The sequence below is a fragment of the Dromaius novaehollandiae genome, chromosome 14, assembly GCF_036370855.1.
Source record: "Dromaius novaehollandiae isolate bDroNov1 chromosome 14, bDroNov1.hap1, whole genome shotgun sequence".
Lineage (NCBI taxonomy): Eukaryota > Metazoa > Chordata > Aves > Casuariiformes > Dromaiidae > Dromaius > Dromaius novaehollandiae.
The window spans coordinates 2427191-2452072 of NC_088111.1; the positions used below are offsets into that span (position 1 = coordinate 2427191).

General features: G+C 48.3%; 1 protein-coding gene across 6 annotated transcripts in view; it reads right to left on the bottom strand.

Moving 5' to 3' along the window:
• Positions 1–24647, bottom strand: part of LMF1 (lipase maturation factor 1) — a 231306-nt gene extending 206659 nt beyond the window's left edge. For all 6 annotated transcript variants that reach the window (XM_064520068.1, XM_064520067.1, XM_064520066.1 and 3 more), the window contains exons 1-2: positions 24413–24647; positions 13632–13941 (exon numbers count right to left, since the gene is read on the bottom strand). In XM_064520068.1, the coding sequence (XP_064376138.1) occupies positions 13632–13941; positions 24413–24614 (512 nt within the window). In that variant the 5' untranslated portion in view covers positions 24615–24647. The remainder of the gene's footprint in view (positions 1–13631; positions 13942–24412) is intronic.
• Positions 24648–24882: the final 235 nt, after the last annotated feature.

Below are 24882 nucleotides of genomic sequence, written 5' to 3' on the forward strand. Positions count from 1 at the left end.
GATGACAGGCAAACACTTGTGAATTTATTTCTCTGAAGAAGCTTGCGATACAAATGCCAGGGAAACCAAACCAAATGGCCAAGTCCAAATACATAAAAGCAGCAGGGCTTCTCGCAGAGATTTTTTTTTATAGGTACAAATAGGCAGGTACCTAATTCCCTTGGACTCCAGATTGTAGTTTGGAGCCTAATTACCACTTTGCCTTTCCAAAGTCCTCTCCTTGCTTATACACAGTAAACAGAAGTGTTTATTAAAAAAAAAGTGTACTTCTTTCTACTGCCTGCCTTGGAGTTTGTTTGAAACGTTACCAAAAGATAATGACAAGTAAAAACATGGATTTGATTTTGTGGGTTTGGCTTTTTGGCAAATTGCAGCAAAGTAACTTTTGATCTGCACGTTGTCCAAACCGTGAATTTTACAAGCTCAACGTGCATTCTGCTCATCTTTTGTAAATTAAATAAAAACCATGGGATGTCATTTCTGTTCTCTGGTTGGAGAAACAATGTAATTAGCCTTGTCATAAAAGGCAAAATTTCATATCACACTTAAATACTATAAAAATCAGCTGGGACTCGTAATCATCATCAAATATTTGGGTTAAGTTGTTTTCATCACATTATCACACCAATGAATTCTAGTTCTAGCATATTTGTGGAAAGCAAAAATTAAAAGCAATAGCAAAATGTAGTTTAAACTACATCACTTCTGATGAAAGCATTTCCCACCCCGGGTCCCTGCGGTGGGGCGAGCGCTCAGCAGAGCTGGGTCTCAAGGCTTCCCGCTGGCAGAGGTGCAAATGAACAGCCGACCCGGCGAGGGAACTTAAAAACCAAATAAAAACACCACGGATCCAGGTAGCAAACAACCAACCAAGGGATGCAACAGCTCCTGCGGGAGAAGAACTGTCCACACCAGACGTCAACCTTGGCCAGGCAAAAAGCATCCTCACTTAAGGCTCTGCCACGTGTTGCAGCGGTCGTGCTAGACCTTCTCCCGCGTGTTCGCCGGCAGCAGTGGGACTTGTTGCCCTACTGAGACGAGACGGCCGATGTGCTACCCGATCGCCGGCCAATGCCGCTGGCTAACGGTCCGAGCACATCCGTGTGGTTTCCCTTGCTGCTAAGGACGGGCCCACGAATGCTTTTCACACTCCTCATGGCAGTTGCTCTTCTGCCCCTTTCCTGCATAGAAACACCCTTTTCTCCGGGTGTAAAGCACTTACGATGCCGGTTTCTATTTGGCCACAGAATAGGATTTTGGAAGCCTTTCTTTCTTTAAAATGCTAACCTAGGAAAAGGGTTTGGCCAGATTTGTCCAATAAATTTCCATCCTTTCTCCACTCGCCCACCCCACTGCTACACAGATTATTTAACACGAGTTGTTTGCAGCATGGCCTCCTTCTCTTACAAGTCTGTTAAACACACGACAGACTTCTATACAGAGGGTAACAAACAGTATTAAACACGCACAGGAACTTGTTTCTTTACCTTTACTGATGCTTACTAGGAAAATACATCTGTATTTATAACTGGGGAAAAAAAGGAACCAGCCCTAGCTACCACTCACGTCATGGCAGTGCCCAACAGCCCAAGATCCTTCCAACTACACCGACTTCCACCGGCGGGATAACTGACTGCTACACCCCTAATCCGCAGATGGTGTTAACAGCTTCTCTCGCTGATCTCCACGGAGAACATCCTCTACAGGAATTGAACCCAGATGCCAACTTTCATCTCCATGACAAATCTCTCTTATTCCCTGGGTTGTATAACTTGGAATGGAGAAAGAGATATTAGGGTAGTGCAGACACATTTTCTGTTCTCCAGCAAGTTAAGGTTCTGAGGTCTGCTTGAATAATAAGGTTTCCACAGCTGCATCTCTCCAAAATGGAAATGAGGCAGAAGCTATGTAACAAGGTGCTCCTTCCCAATCGAGAATGGAAACAAGACACACAACACAATCCGTGTCTTTCCTAAGGCAACCAGGCAGGGAGAGGAGAAAAAGCAGAAGACAGTCTCCTGAGGGGACAGCGGCATCCTCAGAACACAGCTGGGAATTAAACAGATACACAGAGTTAAGAGTTTCCTTCCAAAATCTCAGTGACAGGGAAGGCCGGAGGAGCTGCCTGCTATAAGTCTGGGCATTGCATTAAGGGAAACAGAACAGGCTAAACCATGGAAGCATGGAAATGAGGCTGGAAGGAACATTAAAAATCGACATAGTCTATCCACCCACCACAAGACAGGGCTGACTGCACAAAAGTCATTTCTGAGATGTTTGCCTAGGCAGCAATGGAGACTGCACCTCCCTCTCCAGGTACTCAATCCAGTGTTTCTCCAAACTTGTATTTCAAAGGCTTTTTCTTAAGTCTAACATGCATCTCCTTTTCCACCACGTAAAACCATTGCTCCTTGTCCTATCCACACGGAGACAGCGATCATGGAGAACAGCTTATTTCTCTCCTCTCTGCTGCTTTCATGCACTGCAAGATCTCTATCCGTTTTCCTAGTTTCTCTTTTCTCTAACCAACCTCAGCTCCTTCAGCCTTTCTGTACAACAGGCCACCTTCTGCACCTCTGCTGCGGCTTGCGACTTCAACTGCCTGACACGGGGCCACATCCACGTCAAGCGCGATGCTACAACCAGAAGCAAGATGCTGGCTGACACCTTCCCAGCTCCAAGAAGTGGAAGACGTCTTCCACTGCTGCCTTGCACCTGACGCTCCTTTGAAGAAGTTCCTGGCTTACGTACCTGCAAAATTGTTTGGTGAACCACACTATACGAACCAAATTGAAGCTGTAAACACTTCAGGACACGGAATATCTTTTATATATACACACACACACATATGTAAAATGTACAGTACCTTGCACATGTGACTCCAGTTCCTTAGTGCGCTACCTCAAAATAAAGCAGCCAGCTGGCAAGTATCACATGCAAGACTGCCGACAGTCCATCAAAATGAGATGACAAAATTAGTCTAGTACACCATTAATTTAGGAGCATCATTAACTTAAAAGTGTGGGGGTAAGAAACATTTTTGACAGCTGGTTTCAGTTGCTGCCAAGCCTTTAGCATTGCACGGCGGTCATGGGGGGAGGAAATAAGCTAGAATGGTAGTAAATGAAACCACTCGTCTGGTTTCTGGATTCACTTTATTGTGGTCGCAGATCTCTAAAAACTGGGATTCGGTGCTCTGTAATTACAACATCCACATTTAAATGGAAGGAACAGGGATAACATTAAAAAGAGCGCTCAAAGATGAGGTTTGCTCCTTTGCACATGGTGCTGGAGTAGGTGCCTGCACAGAGTTGCAATGCACAGAAAGACGAGGAACGAGGCGCAGCCTTCCCGCTGCCGCTACGCTGGCTGCTCAGCTACACCCGCACCCCACGCACACCCCCACGTGCTCCGTGCACACCCGCTCCGCGGTAGGGCACTGCCACAAGGTCTCTGCACAGCCGGCAAGCGCCGGCTCCCACGCGCCGATCCAGCGAAGCAGCAACGCATCATTTTATTTTCCCATTGCAAGGCAGGGAACAAGGCTTGGTTAAAAGACATCTAAAATGTGAATTACCTAACTAAGCCCCGGTGCTCGCCAAGTTTTCTGTCTGTGCTCATTTCCGAGGCTAAAAGTTATTATGAGCCCTGGCTTACGCAACTGCAAAATTTGCCAAACTCAAATGAGGTTTGCTTTGGTTAAATCCTTCCAGTGCTAAAACCAGATGCTGCAATGGCAGCCTAGAGAATCCCACTTTGAGCTGCTCCTTAAACCAGACTGCGAATCAAAGGCAGAAGACGCCAGGATCGGAGCAGCACGCAGGAAGGGAGGCAGCGGAAAGCGCTGCAGGGTCCCTTGGCCACTGCTCGCCCCAGCCCGTGGCCAGCGGCAGCCACACCAGGCTGCCCGGCTTGCCCAAATCACCACGCTTCCCTAGAGGGAAAAATCCCTTCAAACAAAAGCACGTGCACAGCAAGTGGAACCGGCTATGGATGGGAAATAAAGGGATCAGCTCCAATTCAAGTACGTTTAAACCTCAGACCAAGAGAGCAGCCCCGCTGCAGCACTGTGGTGGTCACGCGTGCACCGCGGAGAAGGTGCAACACGAGCGCTGCAGCTCAGCTTCCGTCAGGACGCAGCAGCAGAAGGGTTCTGTATTTCAGCTGCCGACACGCTGACAGGTAGTGTTTCATAAAAATGTAAAATTCTAGCCATGCTGGGGGGGGGGGGGGAATCATTTAATTGCATTAATTAATCCCTCCCCAGAGGCTGTTCCCCTCCGCCAACCATCGTACAGACTGAATGTAATTCCTTATTAAATGAAGGAGTCTGCAGCAGGGTTATAGGTTCCTGTGAAAGCATGATGATTTCTCCTACACTAAGTTCTTTAAGACACGATTTACTTTAAGTTTCCATCTACTTTCTACGAGGGAGCGTTCCCCCAGGAGAGCTTTCGTCGTCTTGCAGCCATTTTCCTCCGTTCTCCAGGACAGGACTCCTGTTCAGCCAAGCAGATCTGGAACATTTCTAAGTAACATGGTTCAACGCGGCAAGTAGTTGTTCTTACGGAGTAATCCCAGCCCAGTTAACAGCCTACACGACTAGCAGTGAGCGCTAGTCTCGAGACTATTTTTCCCGCCTAAGACCCTGAGGGAGGTGAGCGCGCACGGATCCCACCAAGGCTTGGACGCTTCCCGAGCCCTCGGCTGCGTTTCGGCTGCGCCGATCAGCACATTAACATTCTTTCCAACCACAGCTGCCGGAGGAGTTAGACGAGTTAAGCAACACGAACGTGTGCTGGACCAGACCGGGTGCATGAAGCTATTTGGCAAGTTGCAGTTAAAAAAGCCTAAACAAACAAAAAAAACACGAGAAACATTTTTCATTCTTAAGTCTTTCAGCTGTGGAATCAATACTGAAGTCTACAAACTGGATACAGCTGGCAATGGGATGTGCCAGATAATAAGCAATTAAATATTTGTCTCAGTCTCTGGCAAAGCCCTGTGCCATATCAGACGCTGCACAGCCATGCCACTAACCACGTAATCTTCTGATAATTCCTCTGCTCTCATTTTCTCATGGGCTGTGATTTGCAGAAGTGACTGGAAGCTAGAGATCGTCCAGGCAAATGGATGGTGGGTGTTATTAGCTGCCCGTCCACTACATACAACTCCCTGCACCGCTGCATCAGCCCACAGCCCAGTCGAATTGCTGCTGATGTTTTCACACAGTCTTTTTACGAAATCGAGCTAGAGGCAGGGGAAGCAGGAAGGAGGTGAAAAGAACATCACTACATGCTTTTCACTACCATTTGCTGCGTTATCAAAGCACTAAGCTCGATGAGGTTAAGTCATTTTGTCAAGCTTTCTGCAAAGCTAAGCAACTGTAGGCTTTCCTAACGCCATACACAGCCAACAGTCTTGACATTTAGACAGAAACTATTACTGGGATTAACCAACATGAGAAAAGGTTATCAGCTAGGACATTCGCCGGCCAACGTCAAAGCGCACCTTAACCCCGAGCACGTGCTGGGTCAGGAGCTCGGCTCGGCGACAGCACATGGGCAGCAGAACCGGCTCGGACGCGGCGGGCAGCACCCAAACGCCTCCGGAGCACCCGGCAATAGGGACGTGACCCTCCGGCTGCTGCAGACAGCTTCAGGGGACCCTAGACATGACAGAGACAAATTTCTTTCATACACGGTGAATTAATGTTTTTAGTAGACCTTTGCCTAGCTTAGAGCAGATTTAAATTTAAAAAAAAAAAACCCAAATCCTCCAAAAGTACTATTGAGTGAAGCAGAACCAGTAATTACAGTAAATCAAAACAATAAGTACAACCAATTTAAAAGATTTAAATTCCTCTTTCATTTCCCCCCTTTTTAATGCATTAAGCTCTTGCAAGCGCTCACATCACTCAGATGCCATTAATCTTCAGGGCACTACTTGCTACGAAAATCAATAGCCTCATCAGCACTGCTGCAATTTCCCATTCTGCAATTGCTCAAGAAACCCCGGCGTGCGGTTTTACTGAAGCCGCTTCTGCTGGTTTTCATGTTTTCTCTCAGTGGCACATTAGACTTGCTACAGGTTAGTTCTTCCCCAAAAATACATCCACAGGAGCAGGCAACGACCAGACCCGATGCAGCCTGCGACCCCACAGCCTTCCTCACTGCTCCGGCCACCAACTATCAGAAAGGCATTTGGCAACTCTTCCTTTACCAACAGCTCATGCAGATCTTCTCAAATCCATGGCATAGCTGGACCTGGCTTCTCAATCCCATTCATCTCCACCTAGCCTTTCAGTCCACTCCCTGCTCACAGACTACGGTTTCTAAAGGCAGCGGGCAGGAAGGCACTCAAGTCTCCTTGGATTCCCTATGGAAACTATGCTCTTTGCTCTGTCTTGCCTGCTTAAAAAGCCCGGGAACATGCAGTTACAGGTCCAAGGGCCGAAGGAAGGACAGTCAACCCTGAGATTACTTTTCCACGTTAGCCTAAAGAGAGCTGGAGTCCAGCTACACCAAACGCCAGGCTAGCAGAAAGCAAGGGGCTATCCTTGCTAAAGGACGGCTGCTAAACTGAAAGCCAGCCTAGGGTGGGGAGGGCAAACCTTAAGCACCCTGGGGGGAAAAGGGGAAGAACATTAAATGATTCATTTCTGACATCAGCCATGATTAAATTTTAATCTCTCAAACAAAAATATGGTTTTCATTAGCCTCATTAGTTCCCAGTTGTACTGCAAGGCAACGGTGTCACATGGTATTAATCTTTGTTTTCATTAATGTGTCATATCGACTGCTCACGTCTGCTCGCAGCATTCTTTGAAACCGATACGCTCCCTCTCTTCTGCATGAGTAGGAAGTGCCAAAAAGCAGCTTCCTCTACAGGAAGGATGACCCCCTGAGATCCTTCGGCTTTTGGTTTACGTTTCTAGAGATAATCTTTTCTTTCTGGGGAAAGAGGGAGGCAAGTTCAGAGCAGAAGGGATGTGAGACCGTGATCCGCAGTAACAAAGAAATTCCTGAGGTTTATTGCCAAGGCAAGGGCCAGATAAAGGAATAAGATATTCTACGTTTTCTTGTTGTTGTTTGGATACTTTGGAGAGCTAGAAAAATAAAGTCAGGTTGTGAAAAGGGTTATTTGCAAGAGGGTTATTTGCAAAGCCTATAACAAATTTCAAATGACTCCAATTTAGCATACATGTCAAGGTGATATTTGTTATCTGAATGCGATTCAAGTAAAAACCTTTTCTTTATGCAAAATGACATGCTAGATGCATGTCCAATAACAATTTTTGCTTGTATCTCAAACATTAATATCTCAAGGGGCGATATTATTAAGGCCCTACAGTCTTTCAGTACAACCCTTGTATCACCCTCTGGACAGGCAGATAAAGCAGGATATAAGCTAACGACAGAGCCTGCCAAAGCCGCACACTCAGTACAGCCCGACACATCAGCTCCTGGCTACACAGCGAGGTCTCAGTGAAACCCCCCGTGTGATTCAAGCACACTGAGGAAACTCAGGACACAAGTTTCTATTCCCTGCTTGCACAGCTCATGATCTTTGAGTGTTTGCTTGCTCAGGGCAGTCAAGAAAGTCTTGCTGAACTACCCATACTAGTGAATAAAAAGTGCATTAGCTCACGTGCACCAAGCCAGCGTGGAGGCATTCACTCACACTTGAGGTGGCTCTGGTTTGCTGGAGTCTCAAAGGATGATTCTGCGGTCCCCATTTTGCATGTCACACCAGGTACCCAGCTTACGGCTGAAAGGGATCTCCATGCCCTTGTCACGGACAGTCACAAACCTGCACACTTGAAATTAGGAATAAAAGTTTGCTAAACCTAGTCCACAATTCACACTGCCTGATTTGCAAGCTGGAATAAGAAATTCCCAAGAGATCTGTTTCTAACCCTTCTTGGATGGGATGACACTAGACAAAAATCCAGGATCTTTAGAGGGGAGGAAAAAAAAAAAAAAAAAAAGAGCTGTAGAACCTAAGAAGAAAGAACATGGGGAAACGGTCCACTTAATGGCTGCTAAAGGCCTCCTGGAGAGGGAAAACACAGCCCTGAGCATCTCATCAGCCCCCCAGCATTTAATGGAGTTCAGCCTGAGCCATTCACTAGCTCATCTGCTAGCAGACAGAAGACTGTGATTAAAGTCCTGCATAGGTCAAGTGGTTTTTAATGAGACTTATAAACCACAAAACCTCTGTGACATAGAAGTCTTTCTTCTTCCTCTATTGTAAAGGAACTTCTAAGGATGGTGATTTAACTGCAATTAAATTACATGCCTCAGAGACATGCTTTCACGACCTGCAGTATGCCTGTCCCTCTAATAAGTCCTTTAATATTAAAGTCAAAAGCCATTAATATTATGTCCAATCAGCTAAATACGAAAAAAACAGTAGACATTTGGAGCCAGAAAGACAGGCACGTCCTCTTCTGTACTCTAGCTAAGTGCTACAGCATCTGCAACTTTTTGGAAACCACCTGGGCACAGTGGCTTCAAAGGGCACGTGAGCACACTTCAAATGGTATTCACCAACCTCAGGGGGTGGTACGGCAGTGAAGCACAGCTCAGTTTTCCATGTAGAAAAAAAGGTGTGCTGCTTAGTCTTAGTTTACCCTAAATACCTGTTTGCAGTAGCTCCACCAACATTTTCCACAAGGGAAGAACACACTGAAAAGAACGTGGTAGCCACCTCATGCTATAACATTTTATTTATTGGCTTGTTTAACCTATTCCCTTGAGTTCTTGTAACCACAACAGAATCTTAATCATGAAAGAAAGAGGCAACGGGATTTAAAAAACCCACAATTCTAGCTTTTGTACCAAGTGTTGCAAACTGTACCCTCGAATGCTCTCCAGCAGCGGACAATACACTCTGTAAAATGAAGCAGCACAATAGCCAAGAGAAAGGAGAGGGTTTTCAGATGATATTTGAAAATGTCAAGGGGGTTCAACGAGGAAACAACAGAAGAAGAAACAGGAGATCAGTGGCAGAGTAGTTTAAAAGTTTGTTTATATAAGAAAATATAATAGCTCTCCGGGGGCACCTTACTCTGGGATAAAAGTGATTTTATTCCAAAATTATGAATTCACTTTGGAAGTGCACTAGTTATTCTGGTACAAAAATAAAAATTAACTTCTGCTAGAATGCCTCTCACCAAGAGCTTGTCCTGAGAAAGGACCTCTGCTGCTGATGGTCCATGTCTGCACACATACGCCCCAGCGGAAACGGCAGGGAATAAACCACAACTGGAGGTTTCATGAGGTCACCTGCAACAAGCTCAGAAAGTATTTTTGCTTTTAAACAAGGGGGCAACTTTTTGCATTCTTGTTTAAATCTAATACAATATTAACATTCAGGTGGGAAGAAGCAGGGAGAAAGGCAGGAACATTCATATTCGACCTGAAAAGCAGCATCGTTCTTCTAATGACAGAACCTGGACAAGTAGGACTTGCGGTATACAAAAAGGGACACCGAAGTACGAGGAATTTCCACAAAATCTTTTCAAGGATCTCTAGCTTCCTTAAATAACTTCCATTATAGTCAAACTGGGACTGCTTTTTACTATTATTTTACTGAAATTAGAGATACTTTGCAAAAACAAAGAGAAAAAGAAAAAAAAATCAAGGCTAAAATTAACAATAAAGATTAGGCAGGCTCTTTACCCAGCCTATGGGTCAAGCTTTAAATATTCTTTTGTGCACTGGCAGTTTTTTGGCTTTTTGACAGCCTCCTCCTATTTCAAAAGGAAAAGTTCAAAATGGCAGAAGGGGAAAAAAAAAGAAAAACTATTTTAAGATGCAGACAGTCTCAGCTTGTGATGTGAGCGTGGCACCATTATATGTATGCCCTGTGATGCAGGGAACGTGTCCAGATTTCATCTCAAAAGAACCTGAATATCACAGATGCTTTGGGAACAGAGTGCCCAGAATTGCAGAAGCTTCCCTGCGAATTGCACTTTTAGATTTGTCAAAGACAATCTCGGCCCCATGTTCCACAGGCACCAAAATTAACATGCTGCTCTCCAAAAGCTAGCCTGGTTCAACCACAGTCCATCTCATCCCAGACAATCTACCTGCGTTTTGGCAGAGCTGACAGCAAAAGTTGGCAAAAACTGGCAAAGTTGAGGATTTAGGTCCAGGACAACATCCTGGCCCTGGTTTTCAGGATTTTAAGTTCCCAGAGCTCCTTACAGTAATCCTCACCCTGAGAAATCCGCCCCAAAGGGCTCACATCAGCCGGCTCCAGGAGCTGCCTTCTTCCCTGCACAACCCCAGCGACATACAAGCTTTTCACATCCAACTGCCTTAAAAGGACCAGGCACGGCCCAAAGAGCAGCTCCATCCTCCAGCAATTAGGCTGAGACCTGCCATTTCCTCCGAAGATGCTGCCCCCGCGGTCCTCAGACATCAGTTGCCTCACTCACCCCCAGCCTCCCATTTCCCACAGTCATTAACTAGCTTCCTTCGCCATCCAGTCTGGCATCTTTCTCCTTCTGGGTTTTAAATCATGTTTCATTTTTACCAAATTAAGGGGTTTTAATACCCTCAAAGACCTTTAACTCTTTTCTTGCTGTGCTGTCGCAGCAAGGCTCAGTCTCCCGCCGGCACAGAGCATTTTCCCCAACTGCTGTGGCTCAAAGAGGCGGCAGTCGGCAGCATCGGGAGCCGACAAGCAGTGTCCTGCCTTTCAAAAGAGACACTTTGCTCTTCTGAAGCTTCCTCTGACTCTGAGCCCAAGCCAGCTGGACAGCAGTTGAAAGACTCACTCCTTCAGCATCGCCTGGTATTTGGGAACTCCAGCCCAAAACAAATAGAAACATTTAAAATTAAAATAGAAGAAAAAAGTGATAAAGGAATAAATTGTTCCTCACTGGCCTACAAAAGATAACTCTTTCTCCTCAGCATCCCGTATCTTCCTTGGACTGGTTTCCCAATCAACAACTGCAAAGGATTTGCTAAGCTGGATGAGCCTCTGGTCCATGCTCAGTCCAGCAGTGCTCTCTCACAGGAGCTGGCACCTGCGGGCTGCAGAGGAACATTAAGAACATTCTCCATCGGCTGTCCTGGACACGTGGAGAGATACCCGCGTGAGCGTGCAACCTCCCTGAGACACCTTAACATAATCCCCATCTACAAATCAGGGGGGAAAGGGAGTTTTAAGGCCAACACTGCGACCCACCCACTCATGATCGGCAGCAGAATTCATGAGATTTCGGGTACTCTCAGTCCGTATCTGGTGCCACCAGAATTCTTTGGAGAATGGGGAGAAGTTAGTTAATTCCCCCTTTTCTCCCTCCTGCCTTTTATTTGCACCGTAAGCACCTAGCCACCCAGCATCCACTTCTCCATGGAATTGAATGTCACAGTGTATGCACAATAATAATATGGTTTTGACCACCCAGTGACCCATTTCAGAGGATCTAATGAAAAATGCAACCACGGCTGAATGAACTGTAGCGCTGGGTTGCTTTGATTCTCTTCCCCCGCCCCTTTACATGAAGAACCTAATTTCCTGTTTAATATATTTGATGCCACAACTAAGAGATGAAATTGAGGCAACGCCTCTTATCCTTCCACCTCTTTTCTCTCACCCCCTCCCTTCCCCAGAAGAACCTGTCCCATTCTCTTGGCAGGCTGCTACCTATGCCATGAGTTACCTGCTTGCGACAACGTAACTTTTAAATTCCAAATTTGAAGTAGCGAAGGGGGGAAATGGCCTTATCTCAAAAATCAAGAGGCAATTCCTTTCAAACACAGCATCCACCAGATGCAAACTCCGTGCTCTGCTTGCATTCCTGTTGGCCGACTCGTTGTCTTCAGAGTTGCAAAGAAAGCTGCAGCTCGGCCGTGAGTCGCTAACCCCTCTACACGCACTCAGGAAGAGACATTTGGACACGGGCTGCTGGATGCTGGTGTCAGTTCAGTGCAGGAGTAGAAAAAGGTCCCCCTCTCTACCCCCCTTTCCTTTGCCTCTCCCTCAAAGACTTGGAAGATGACAAAGCAGCCACTCAGAGAAAGAGTTAAATGGGCAAAACTGGATTTCTTTTAGCAAAAGCTCAAGAGTTCTGCAGGAATGTTACTCCTCCAACACCTGCAGAGAAGAGGTCGCACCTCTGCTTTTTACCAGGAAAAGCAGCTGGGAGCAGAGGAGAAGCACAGAAAGCACAACTGTCCAGCAAGACATGAAGAACACATTCTGGTCACTTCTTCCATCAAAACTATGATGACACAGTAATACCGCTACAACCATGGCACCAGCCCATGGAAAACTCCAGAGTGCCTTATGGGTGCTAAAGAAGCAGGTCTATCATGGTAATTTCTTAGTTAGCCCACTCCTTCAGGAGCAAGCTAGATCAAATCTGAAGCCAGTACAGGTCCAGCTTCCAGCTACGAAATCTTGCAACTTTAATAATGTTTTTGTTTATTTTACAGAAAGGCAAACAGAAGGAGGTCAAGCAATGCATCTAGATTTTGTTGCTACAATGACCAAACTCCTCTCTCTGAAAATGAGAGCAGGAAGACACTTTAATTCTTGCCTGGTAACATAAAAGGCCTAGAAAAAAGACAAGTGATTTTAGAATAACTCAAAAATGGGCAACAGAAAGCTATCGACTGAGTTATTTTTCAAATGTTGTGGCTGTCTTTCAGAGTTTTAATTTCCCATTGAGTTAAGAGCTCAGGGAACAGAGCTTTTCAGAGATCTGAAGCTGTTATCATTCACCCACTTACATACCATCCAGAGTAGGACAGGAATGAATGGGACAGTACAAGATGCAGGGCTGCTTGAAAACATGCAAATCCTTAAAATTAAAATCACTGAGCCCATCTGCAGGGAAGGTGTCCTGTCACATACTGTGGAGCCAGAACACTGGAGCAGAACATCCCAGTGACACAGCAATACTGCTTGTCCCCGCCACCGCAGTTTGGTACTGCTTCCTGGCGTGGCCTTTTACACCCCAAAGTTACTTGCATCACCTCTGCTACTAGCGGAGTGATGCACAGGTACCTGAAGAGGTGAACTAGTGAAGTCTGATTTCCTAAAAGCTCATCTTCTCTTAATCAGAATATTTGGGGTCTTAAAAGGTGCAAGGCCCAACTAAAGCCTTTCTTCTGTCTGGGGCACTGACAAGGCTTTTTTAGCCTGCATTTGCACTGCTGCCTTTCCCTGATGTGAGCAAACCACACAGACTCTCACCATTTTCCCTTTCCCGTTTCCCACAGGTTTTACATACTCATCTCCAGTGCTCTGACAGTCTTCCGGACAGAAATGGAAATCGATAAACCAGCTCAGAGGTAATTATTAGGGGAATCCTCTCACAAGAGCCATGAGGGAAGGTACTCCACAGCAGGGATGACGTGTAGCTCAATACATTACGCAGCTGATCTCCCTTTCACTGAGAATGAGGCAAATTGGGACACGTGTCTCAGGAAAGAGTGGGGTGTGCCCATAACCTATAAGTGAAACACTGCTTTGCCAAAGATGTTCCTTCTCTGACATGCCTACATCACTGCTTACCAGACTACCAACCTCAGGGAGCTAGACATTCAATGTGTACAATGAACAGCAAGATATCAGAGGAAATCAAAGCAGAGAGATTGTTAACCTACCAGATCTGCCCAACATTGACAAGCGAGAGGTAGAGAATCCACAGGATGGCCATGAGGATCATGTTTGCACATCCAGTTACCAATACAAAGGCCGAAGTTGCCAGGCCAAAGCCAGAGAGGTAGTCCAAGACGCTGTCCATGTCTGACCAGTCCAGAAACCAGATGATTGTCGGGGCGTAGCTCAGCGCATCCAGGCTTATCTTCCCTTTGAAGTATCTTTTGACATTTTGCAGGTACAGTTTACACGGGAGCAGCCCCTTTTCTCCTATCAGCTGCTTGTTTTGATGGTAAGCCACGAGGAAGGCTACAACTAGAGGAAAACAAGGGGGAAAAAAAAGTATTAGAAATCATCCAGGCAGAAGTACATCTTTTGAGTCCAGCGTTACACAAGTATATTCATGTCTTGGGAAGGACTTTATTCACATGTTGTTTTCTCTATGAAAATACAAGACAGTCATTTCTATCAACCATGACATAGAAGGCACAGAAATCCTAAAAATACTGTCTGCCTTCACACCAGGAAATGGCACAGGGGCTGTTTTGAGACATAATTTTCTCCTCGACTGCTGTAAGGGCCATGTCACTTGCTGCGGGCAAACTCAACAACAAACTTCTGGGAAAAGCTCCCTGCTATGGAGCAACCTAACCCAATATAGAAACAAGAGGGTCAGTCCAGCTCTCAGACGCTCCGCGTGACCCTAGGTTAGTCACACACGCTATTTATCTCCTAACGCAAATGAGGAAAACAGCCTAATTACACTGCAGAGCAAGAGTGAAACTAATGCATTAATTTCTCAAGATTTTCAGATTGGATTTGCTTTTTACAAGAAGCGTTTGAAGAGACACCAAGAGGAAACCCTCAGTTTAGGAGCAGGGACTGGGAGCACAATTCAAGCAGCCAGAAAAGCAGAGGCAACTCCCTTCTGCTTTGTGGCAGCAAAGCAACAGCTGCATTTCTGCACCCCTCTTTTTTCCACCACACAAAACACTTTACGGCGTAAACAGATAACGACTCCATCATGAATGCTTTTGGCAGTAATTTACAGTATCTGCTGCTCCCAGCACAAATAACCCATGGCAGGCAGCGGGCTGTACCTGCAATATTGTGCTCCAACCTTAGAGGACAACATATCCCCACTTGTACATAACGCTATCTGTGTAGATACCAAGTATTAGAACTTTTCCTCATAGTGAAGACATTCAGTATTTCAAAATATTGTTAATGAAACCGCATGAACTCATTTGCAGTATTCACGAGGGGTCCCAACGAAGCCCTCGCTCTTCTGGCAGCGCAATGGTTAACGGTTACACATTCCAGTCGGACAAGACAGTAGTTCTGTTACGGGTCGACCTTCTGGATCCTCTCACATCCTGCTAGGTTGGAAATACAAAGACTTAATATTTTCCTGTCCCCTAAATTGCTACTTTTTACATGTCACTACAGCGCTCTCATTTATATGAGCTACGCTCTTGCACTGGACAATCTTAGAACAGCCAGATGCTTTTTTTAACAGCATATAAGCAATTTAATTACAGATTATAGACCTAGAATTTGATGTTCTACAGAGAAAGTTGGTCAGTTCGTAGGGATTATCTCATATTTTAGGAATCTCCTCCAGTTACCAATTTGCAATTTGTAACTGCAGTAATCTCCATTTCTCAGAAAAATGATGAAGGCCAACATTTCCTGATTAGGCTCCATACATTTTGCTCCCAGCAACTAACTTATACGTTTCAAACATTATCCAAACACCAGCCACGTCACACACAGCAATATCAGAAGTCTCGCAAACAGCCAGTTTGACTCCTTCCACTCCTCCGCAGTTAATGATCAAATCCCTTTCTTTCCTTATCTGAATGCTGTCATTCAGCAAACAGGAATTTTGGTGATCATCTGGTTGGCATCCTGCACTGGCGACACCGGTTGCAAGCGTGAAACTGTATCTTGAGCTCAGGCCTGGATTCGCATTTCTTTGAAGTTCAGACTGATGAGCAAAAGTTTGCAAACCCAGGAAAATAAATAAATAAGCGTCCCATTCTCCCCAAACACACACAACGGTCTCCAGTGGATTTCAGTTAATCCACTTACCACTTCAGCCACCTCTCCGCACACGGCATATATTTTGTTCTCAATTTAAAACTGACACTAAATTGCACAATCTAATGCATGTTTGAGGTCACGGCGAGGATTCCCATCGATTTCAACAGATCCCGAATCACACTGCTAACACGGTCCCTCAGGGTTTTAATCGGTTGGTTCTTTTTCCTTTCGTCTTTCATAAACAGTGAAGGATTTCGCTCAAATGATAGAGACAAGAACTTTTTATTCAATTACGAACAGGCAGAGACAAGAGGAAACTGACTCTTCGATGTTGTGACCAGTTTTTGGACAGCAAATGAAATGTTTTATATTTTAGAGAATACATTTTTTTCTACCAATACTCTGTTCAGTACAACTGTGCCATCAGAAAACCTGGTACATGAAACCAGCTGAAATACAACATTTACAAGCTTCAGACAGCTTAATATCTTCATTTTTGGTTAAATAAATAAATAAACCCAACTCTGCCTTAAAACTACATGGCCTGATTTGCCTTGATTAGCACTGCAATTTGCCGCACAGTTTTCCAAAAGTGCTAATCAAATTCACCTCTAAATGCTACAGAAATTGCTGCCTCAACCCATAACTGCTAAGCATTTTTTTTTCCTAAAAATGTAAATTAGACCCCTGTACAGTATGCAAGATAAACAAGGAAAGGGTAAATTAGGAAAAACAAACTATAGCAATTGAAGAAAAGTACACACTGTATATGTACAAAATACTGTACAGCCTTTTTAGGTTGAAAAGCAGCAAAGAGGGCATTATAAGTTGGCATGAACTGCACATCTCAGGATCACACAGCTTGGGCTCCAAAGTGGTCCTCTCTCAGAATGCAGATTTTTCTAAAGATGCTGAATTCCTGCTACTTTGTGTGTAATGATTTTGCAGTGAAACGCCATGAGCAACAGCCCTAATTCGATGAAAAACTCATCTAATCCAAAACAGACCCTTCACGTCGTCCGCCCTCCCAAGCCATCGGGACCGCATCGGGGCCGGCACTTCGGAGCTGTGGGGACAGCCCCCAGCCCGCTCCCTCCCCCGGATGCTGCCCCGGCCGCCCGCTCTCCCCGTTGCAGCACAGCCCCGGCGCTGCCGCAGGGGCTCCCGGGCACCTCGGAGCGCGAATCCCACCCGCGGCGCCCACTTCTCGGAAACCCCTCCGCTAAGTCTTCTGGACCCGGTCTCCCGAGATGCCACCTGGAGCATCTCCCTTCCCGGGACTCTGCCCCCCAGGCAGGAGCTCCCGGGGTGCCCACAGACACGGGCAACAGCTGAGGCTGAAAGACAGGTTCTGCAAAGGATTTCAGCAGCACAGGTGACACAGATCCAGGGCAAAAAGTTATTTGTCAGCTTTGTCCGTTTTCTCTCTCCAGACCCCCTCTAGAAACAGTATCCTTAAATTGTCTGCGACACAGATCTGGCTCCCTCCTCCAGGGATCTTCCCTTTGATCTTGGCTTGCTCAGAAAGAAAAGTCCCTTTTGCCCCCAAAGCCTGTGCTTTCGTTCCTCTTCCTTAACCCCTACTCGGAAACCTCTCTCCCTCTGGCCTCCTGTTTGGGGATTTTCCACTCTCCATCTTCCCACTCCCTTCAGGTAAACACGGTCAGACGAGATTGCTTCCACCTCGGGCACTCGCTAGCACGCTCGCTGCACCACTGGGGCACGGGGCAAGGCTAACAGCTTCTCCTATTTGTCCTCTGGCTTCTTCCTGGCAATTTTGCTATATTAACCAGAACTCACTGCTTAATGAGCCAGTCGGGGCCGGGGAGGATCCAGCGCCCCAGCACGCTCCAGTCCAACCAGGCCTTACGGCCAGCAGTCCCCGGGGTCACAGGCGCGGAGCCTGCTCCAGCGACAGCACTTCGCTGCTTCCGCCTCGGCCCCTCCAACCCCTCGGAAAGCTGCGCTCCAGAGGGTTTGCAAGGTTCACGTGAGCCCAAGGGTATTCTCATCTCTAGAGGCAGAGAGAAAGGTCTTATCCAAAGGGAGGCGGGGGGGAGAAAGAAAGAAAGTCCAAACCGGCAGCCAGCATCCCTGCGCTAACAGCGATGGAGGCGAGGGTAGTGCCTCCGTGACGAACAGAGCTGCAGGACCGTGCACCCTGCTCGAGAGGCTTTCTCCCTCCGCGCCAAACCCAGCTCCTGAATTTGCAACCCTCAGGCAATGCGTTCATCAGCATCTCTTGTCAGCTCAAGATTTATTTTTCCTTGCAGGACCGCGCAAGCGCCTGCAGAACAAGACTCCCAGGCGCTAGGCAGCTGCCTCCGCCGGCACTCCGCTACCCTGGGGCTCAGCGCCAGCACCACGCTGCAGGGCTCCGACGGCACGTGCCCCACCAGCACGGGCACGCGGGATGGGGCAAGTCGGCAAAGGGCCTGATCCGGAGTCACCAGCACCAACTCCTACCTCTCAGTTCAACAGGCCAGACCCCTCAGACCGTGCCGGCACTCACTTTCTGGTATCATCTTATAAAAACAAAGCATCAGAGGCACCGAGAAGGGAGCTTTTTCAGCAGTTCGGAAATGCTTTTCCAGTGAGGATGCAGAAGCTGAAGCTCTCCCATAGCTATCCTTTCCCACCTCACCGAGGGCAACTACGTGAGGACAGGGGTGAGCCCACTGCCGTGGGCTCCCAGCCCAGGGACATCACCTGTGGACTCCCAGCACACCTGGACCTATCTCAGCAAGTCTCCACCCCAGCATAAAAACCTGCTATTTTTCCCCCATCACCCTGCTCATTGCCTGGACTACCCCCCCCCCTTTTTTTTTTTTTTAAACCAAGACTTCCTGGACATGGGTATCTTCTGCCCATCCCATCTCTTCTGTTTCCACTTGAAGCACTTTGCCATTCTTTAGATGATTCGCTCCTTTGCGGATTGAAAAATTCAGCTCCAGCGACTCCCATGCTCCCTCCCACTCGAGAGGCAGGCAGAACCCTTGACAGCTCACATGGGAACACGCTCCTCCACCTGATGCGAGCTGAGCTTTACATAAGTAATGCATGTAAATTGTCATTAGCTGCTAATAGACCTTCACTACTTATTCTCACCTCAGAAGGTGCTTCACTGTACTTTTCCATTAACTCCCCCCTCTACCTTCTCCTTCCCCTCTCAGCCTCCTCTCTCCCCCAAACTGAACGTGTTCCTTGTTCAAACCCACATGCTACCAATAAACACAACTGGAGCATGCAACACAAGAACCGCTCATCTGAAATGATTCGGTCTATCCGCATTGCCCTGTCACCTCAGCTCCTTTCCCCCGGCCCAGGCTCAGCCTGTCATGGTAAGAGAAAGAGAGAATCCTATTCTTCATGCTCTGTAAAGATTTAAAGATGTGAAATCCAAAACTTTCCGGTCATATGGCTTCCCCCCCATTAAAAGAAGTCTTAACTTTTACTTAAAGCCCAAACCACAAGAAGAAATGAACCAAGAGCACAGAGCTGAGCATGAAAACCAAACTACATCTTGCACTCACAAAACAAAGTCTGCCTGGAGCCTTATATCAAGTGCACCTTTGACCCAACAAGGCATTCAAAAAAGGCCCGATGCTGGATACCGGCAAGCTAAGGTAGGGCCAAAATTGAGGTTTTGTTACTGAAAAGGAGAAGAGGGAGAATGTTCAAGGTCTTATTATTAGAAATGAATGAAAAATGTTTTTGATTGATAAATTCCCTGTAAAGTTCTGCAGCACAAAAGCAACAGCACCTTAGCACTGAGCAAAGAGCCAGAGTGAAATCGAGCACCCCTTTTTCATCAAGAACAGACATCAATAAACACAAAGTACGGTCTGTTCTTAGCTTTTTTTTGTTGTTAATGACAATAAAAAAAAGCAACAAAAGCTAAAGACTTTCGGGTGGACATGTTTGGGGGTTTTTTAAGCACTTATCTCCCCATTGTATCTTTGTTTGAAATAGCAGGAAAGCAAACAGAAAAGGCTGGGCTGTGGCACTGCTAAGGAGTTCCACCACGGGACCCAGGTTGCGGCAGCCCAACTTGCAGGACACTGAAAAGCTCCCTCCAGTCCCCACCAGCTCCAGGCAAGTGGCAGAGTCTCTCCTCCTCGGTTCTTCTTACCATTTCCCTGAAGCTATCAGCGCTTGCTATGAATTTATCTTCCTGCCGTGAAAGCGCTTTGTTCAGTACCCAACGCGCCTCTTCCTTGCAGGGGGAAGCGGGGGCACGCAGCGTGCTAGGAGGACGCAGCGCTAACATACTGCCTTTGTCTCGCAGACCTGCTAACAAGCCCCGCGCTGAAATGAAAACCTTTCAGGGGAGAAAGAAAACGTCAGAAGATGCACTATAACCCTGGCTAGGCAATCTCACAGCTACTGTGAGTCTTTTAAGGGAAGAGAAGGGGCGAAGCAGGGGAGATGGCAAAGGAAGAGAGGAGGAAGGACACAAGGGGAGAGCCAGGCACCCACAGGAAGTCGAGCTCCCGCGAGGAGGCTTTAGATTTCCGAATTCGGAAGCAGCAGCCTGAACCTCCCGTAGCCTCAGCTCTAGGGAAAGAAAATACTGCTATTAAACAATACAAAGGGAGAGGGAAGATAAACTGGATTTACATAACAGTGTTTATTTCAAAGCACTCCACGAAGCATAGCTGAAATTGGGAAGGGTGGTATCTATTTACTGCCATCAGATTCCAGATGCAGAAGTTCAAATAACTATCCAGAAAGGGCACTTCTCAAAAATGATTTAGAAGGAGGGCAAAGGGATCAAATAATGCACACTTGTTGTTAAGAACTTTGGGCTGGCAATAACCTATTTACCTGCAACAGCACTTCCAAAAAGGCCCATTGTTTCTGTATTTACAGAATGGCAATCACTGCTATAAAGGACAAACCTCAAGACCAGGATGGAAAGCCCTCAAAACTCAAAACTGCATTTCCCCAAGTCTCCCTTTCCCACAAATTACTATATTAGAGATTGCGATTAGCCACTGAGTGACAGGTCCTACCAGTGGAAGTCTCCAAGACAATTTTCTTTAACTGGCATACCAGTGCTGTATGAAAAGGCCTCTACAGAAACAGAGCGAGAGGTCTGGTCCGCAGTGCACAGGGTAGCACCTACACAAACACTGTCTGCCCCAAAGTCTAGGCTTGTATTTTGTTTTACTTCACACTCATCTCCTGCTCTGAAAGTGTTTTACCACTTGGTTTGCCCCCATTTACTTGAAGTGAGAAGACCTCAGTGGAGAGAGAGGCCCTAGATCTGGTAGTGTCCCAGAGTGCTGCCATTAGAACAACTTCAGCATCACCCAATCTGCAACTGCACCATGCTCATTACTATTGAAAATAGAAGTGTACTGAACATGCATGTCTTCATTTACCTTAACGCCCAGCTAGGAGAACCCCATTCACACAGCCCTAATGCAAAGAGTAAGCCTCACGGAAGGTTTTCAGCTCAGACCTATCTTCCCCTTCCTTCCCATTCCTGCAAGCAGCAGGTGGTTTTGACCACTGGGCTCCACAGATCAGCAGATCCTTTCACACCTTCCTGCTTCTAACCTGCTTTTCAGACAGCAGTCACTCTGCCAGGGACTTCCCAGGCCCTGGCTGCTTCTGGAAACCCCCTTCAAAAGACAGAAGAGGAGAGCTGTTATTATCAAACAGGGGTGGGGGAGAAAGGAGGGGACAAGGCAGGACACCTCACACCTGCCTTGCTCTGCATGTCCTCCTTCCAGAGGGAAAGATCCAGAGGGAAAGCATCTCCTGGACCAGCATCCAGCAATAAGAGAGGACTGGAACAGCAGGGAGGAAAGAGATGACAGGGCCCCCAAATCACGCTTTGCAATTCTGTCCCTAATCTCAACATCACTACACACCCCATTTCATGCTCCTCTCTGCTGATCCAGAAGGGTCCTTCACTCTGCCACCCCTCCCCTTCCACTCAGGAGCGGGAAGGAGCTTTCAATTCACACAGCTGCACGAAAAGGCAGGAGCTGTAATTGTCAGGGAGCGACCACTTTCCTCCACCTTTTAGCAAGCGGTCTCCCCAGAGGATTTGTTTTTTTAACACAGCAGGAATGAAAGGATTATGTTTAAAAGGGTGAAATGAAAGAAGGGGGAAAAACATCCCACGACTGAGGAATGCCAAACTGTCACAACGGCATCAACCGTTTCCTCAGCAAGCCTGAGACTCGGTGTGCGCAGAATAGCCGCGGCTGGGAAAAAAAAAATAATCTGTCAAAGTAAATGGTTCCATCCTCAGAAAAGAAGCCTGACGAGTTGTTTGACACAGAGGCTTAAAATTGTTTTCTGCTGTTCTTAAACTCAGGCTCACAAAGGAGATCAAAAGGCAACCTACCTTCCCTCGAGAGCATCCCACCCTTACAGCCGTGTCAGGGCTTTGCAGCCTTTGACAGGCTTCTGGCAGCAGTTAGGAATCTGCCTGTTTACAATCTCTCTGTCTCCAAGAGATGCCAGTTAGTTTCCCTTCCACAAGCTCATCGGTTGTAGGCTGCGCGGCATCTCCTCCGTGCTGGGATCAGAGCTGGAGCCCTGATGCTACTGGAAGTGACGGTCAGAAGTGGAATTTGACCTGCCTCAAGTCCAGGCCAGGTTTCTGGCTTAGGGTCACCAACTCTTACACAACCAATACAAACAGCTGAAGTCACTGTTACCTGATTGCAATCAAACAGCAGCTGCTAACAAGCAGGTGAACTTCCCTTCTCTGGCACTCCTTCTGTGATTAAGATTAGAGCCACCTTCCCACCCTGCTCCTTCCAGCCTCTCACACCCAAAGCCCTTCCTCTGCAGATACCTCTCAAAACAGTTTCTCCACCACGAACCATGGAAGCATGTCCGGGCTTCCCCACTCCGTCTGTCATTTCCAGGCATTCCCATTTCTGTCTCCTCTTTGGAAGAGTGCTGAATTCAGTTCTTCTCCATTTGCTGTCAACACGCGTCCACTCACCAGCCTGCCATTTCAGTTTCATCTTCTGGCTCATGCATGCTCTTTCCCTCCTCCTCACTGCAGTCTGCAGGGGCCAGTTACTTCCCTGCTGTAACTCACCCGACCCTTGAATTTGATGCTTCCTCTCCCTCACCTCATACCGCTCTTGTAGTCCCGGATCAAGTCTCCCACTCACCAGACGGCCCCATTCATCTGACTTGCTCTTTGCTGCCTTCTGTCTCATCACCCCCTTACCAAGTTCAATGCCTGCAGCCACCACCTGGTCCCTTCCTACCTCCCCCACCAGCCCTTCCGATCTAACACACCACCATCCTACAGACCTGACGACTCGTTATCTCACCCTTTCTCTCCCTGGTGTGACTGCTGACTCTGATCCACCCTCCTGGCCTCACACCACGAAGCGTCTGAGCTAGTCTTCTCTACTACAGATCTCTCCCCACCTCCTTTGGCATCACGAGCTCCACCATCATTTATCTCCAGTTTGACAGAGTTTTGCATCTTCTGTCCCAATGCACTGCCCCTCAAACTCTCCTGGGTGCCCAGCATGAAGGAGCCTCTTCATGGCACACACAGAACCAGGCCGTATTCGGTTCAGGGCACAGTATATTTATAACCCCACATCAGTGACCAGAAAGCAGCAGCCTCCCCAGGACACACGGTGCAGAACGCTAATCAGTTTTTCATAAGGAAACGGCAAACTGAGCTGCGGGAAACTCAGCAGTCTGGATTTACAGACGGGGGAATATCAGAATCGCTTTCATTCTGATGGAAAGAGTCATAACCCCGCATTTCTCCAAGAGCCGAAACCAAACTAGAAACAGAGCACGTGTCAAAACCATACAAAACTACAACTTCTGCATGGTTTTGATGCAAAATAATCTAAGCAGGCTGGCAGCCTACAAATCCTAACGATTCTGTGGACAAATCTGGGGCAAGTTTAGAATTTGTAACGTAGTGTGTTACATGTCAGTTCAAGTTTCACTGCGAATATTTTTCCAGCAGAACGCCGGTGGGCTCCAAGCACCGCTTGCAGCATTTCTTGCCGAAGCGAGAGCGAAACGAGCAGAGCCGAGGCCGGGAACTGGTCTTGCCGTTAATCATTTTACGTTAAAGAGGACGTCAGTGCTAGGGCCTTCCCGACTCTGGGCAACCACAGCCGCTCGGCTGGGCCTAGACGCGGTAGATATTCAGCACCTCGTAAGGCGAGGAGTCTCTCTTTCGCACAAGTCACTCAGAAAATCGACCTTGAAGGAACAGGAGTACCAGACCAGAGCTCTGGCGGCAGGTAGAGGTCTCGTCACATCAGCCAAACCTCCTCCGACCTCCACCGACGCCGGCGGCCGGGTCCGGCCCAATGCCGCCCTCGCCCTCAGCCGCTGGCGTGGCCCAGGAGGCCCAGTCCAGCACGAGCGAAGGGCTGGGAAATCCGAGGCTCCTTCAGTCGCTCGCCTCGCCCGTCCCCTCGAGCTCTGGGTCTGCAAACACGTGCTGACGCCCCGGGGGGAGACGCAAAACCCGGGCAGGGCTCCCCGGCACCGCAGCCGCCGGGCCAGGGGTCCGCTGTGACCCCCAAGGTGACGGCGGGTGACGGAGGGCCAGGCGGGGACGCCCCACCACAGCGGGCCCCCCAAGGCCGCTCGGCCCCGCTGCCCCGGAGCCAAGGCCAGACCACTACCCCGGGGCCGGGCCGGGCCGGGCCGGGGGCCCGCGGCTCCCTCCCCCCCGCTCGCGGCCGGAGGAGAGAGAAAGCGGGCGGCGGAGACTCACGGTAAAGCAGGGCTATGGCGCGCAGCAGCACGATGCGGGTGAGCCAGAAGGTGCCGGGCGGCAGCGGCGGGCCGGGCTCACCGCCGCCCGACCCCGGGCTCGGCTCCGGCCCCGGAGCCTCGGGGGCGCCGCGCCGCGCCGCCGCCGGCCGCCGCCTGAGCGCCGCGCTGGGCGCCGCCATGTCGTAGGCGGCAGCGAGCATGCGTGCGGGGCCGTGCGGGGCGGCCCGCCCCCCGCCGTGCCGGGCAGCGCCGCGCCGCGCCGCGAGGGGGGGCGCCGGGGGCCGCGGCCGCCCAGGCCCCGGAGCCGCCTCAGCGCCCGCCCGGGCCGGGGCCGCGGCTGGAGCCTCCCGCCATTGCCAGGCGCGGCGCGGCGGGCGGCGCCTCCGCCGGCGGCGGCCTCGCCCTCGTCAGCCGCCCCCGGGGCGCCGGTGTGAGGGGGCGAAAGGGCCGAAGCCGAGTGCCGGTGCC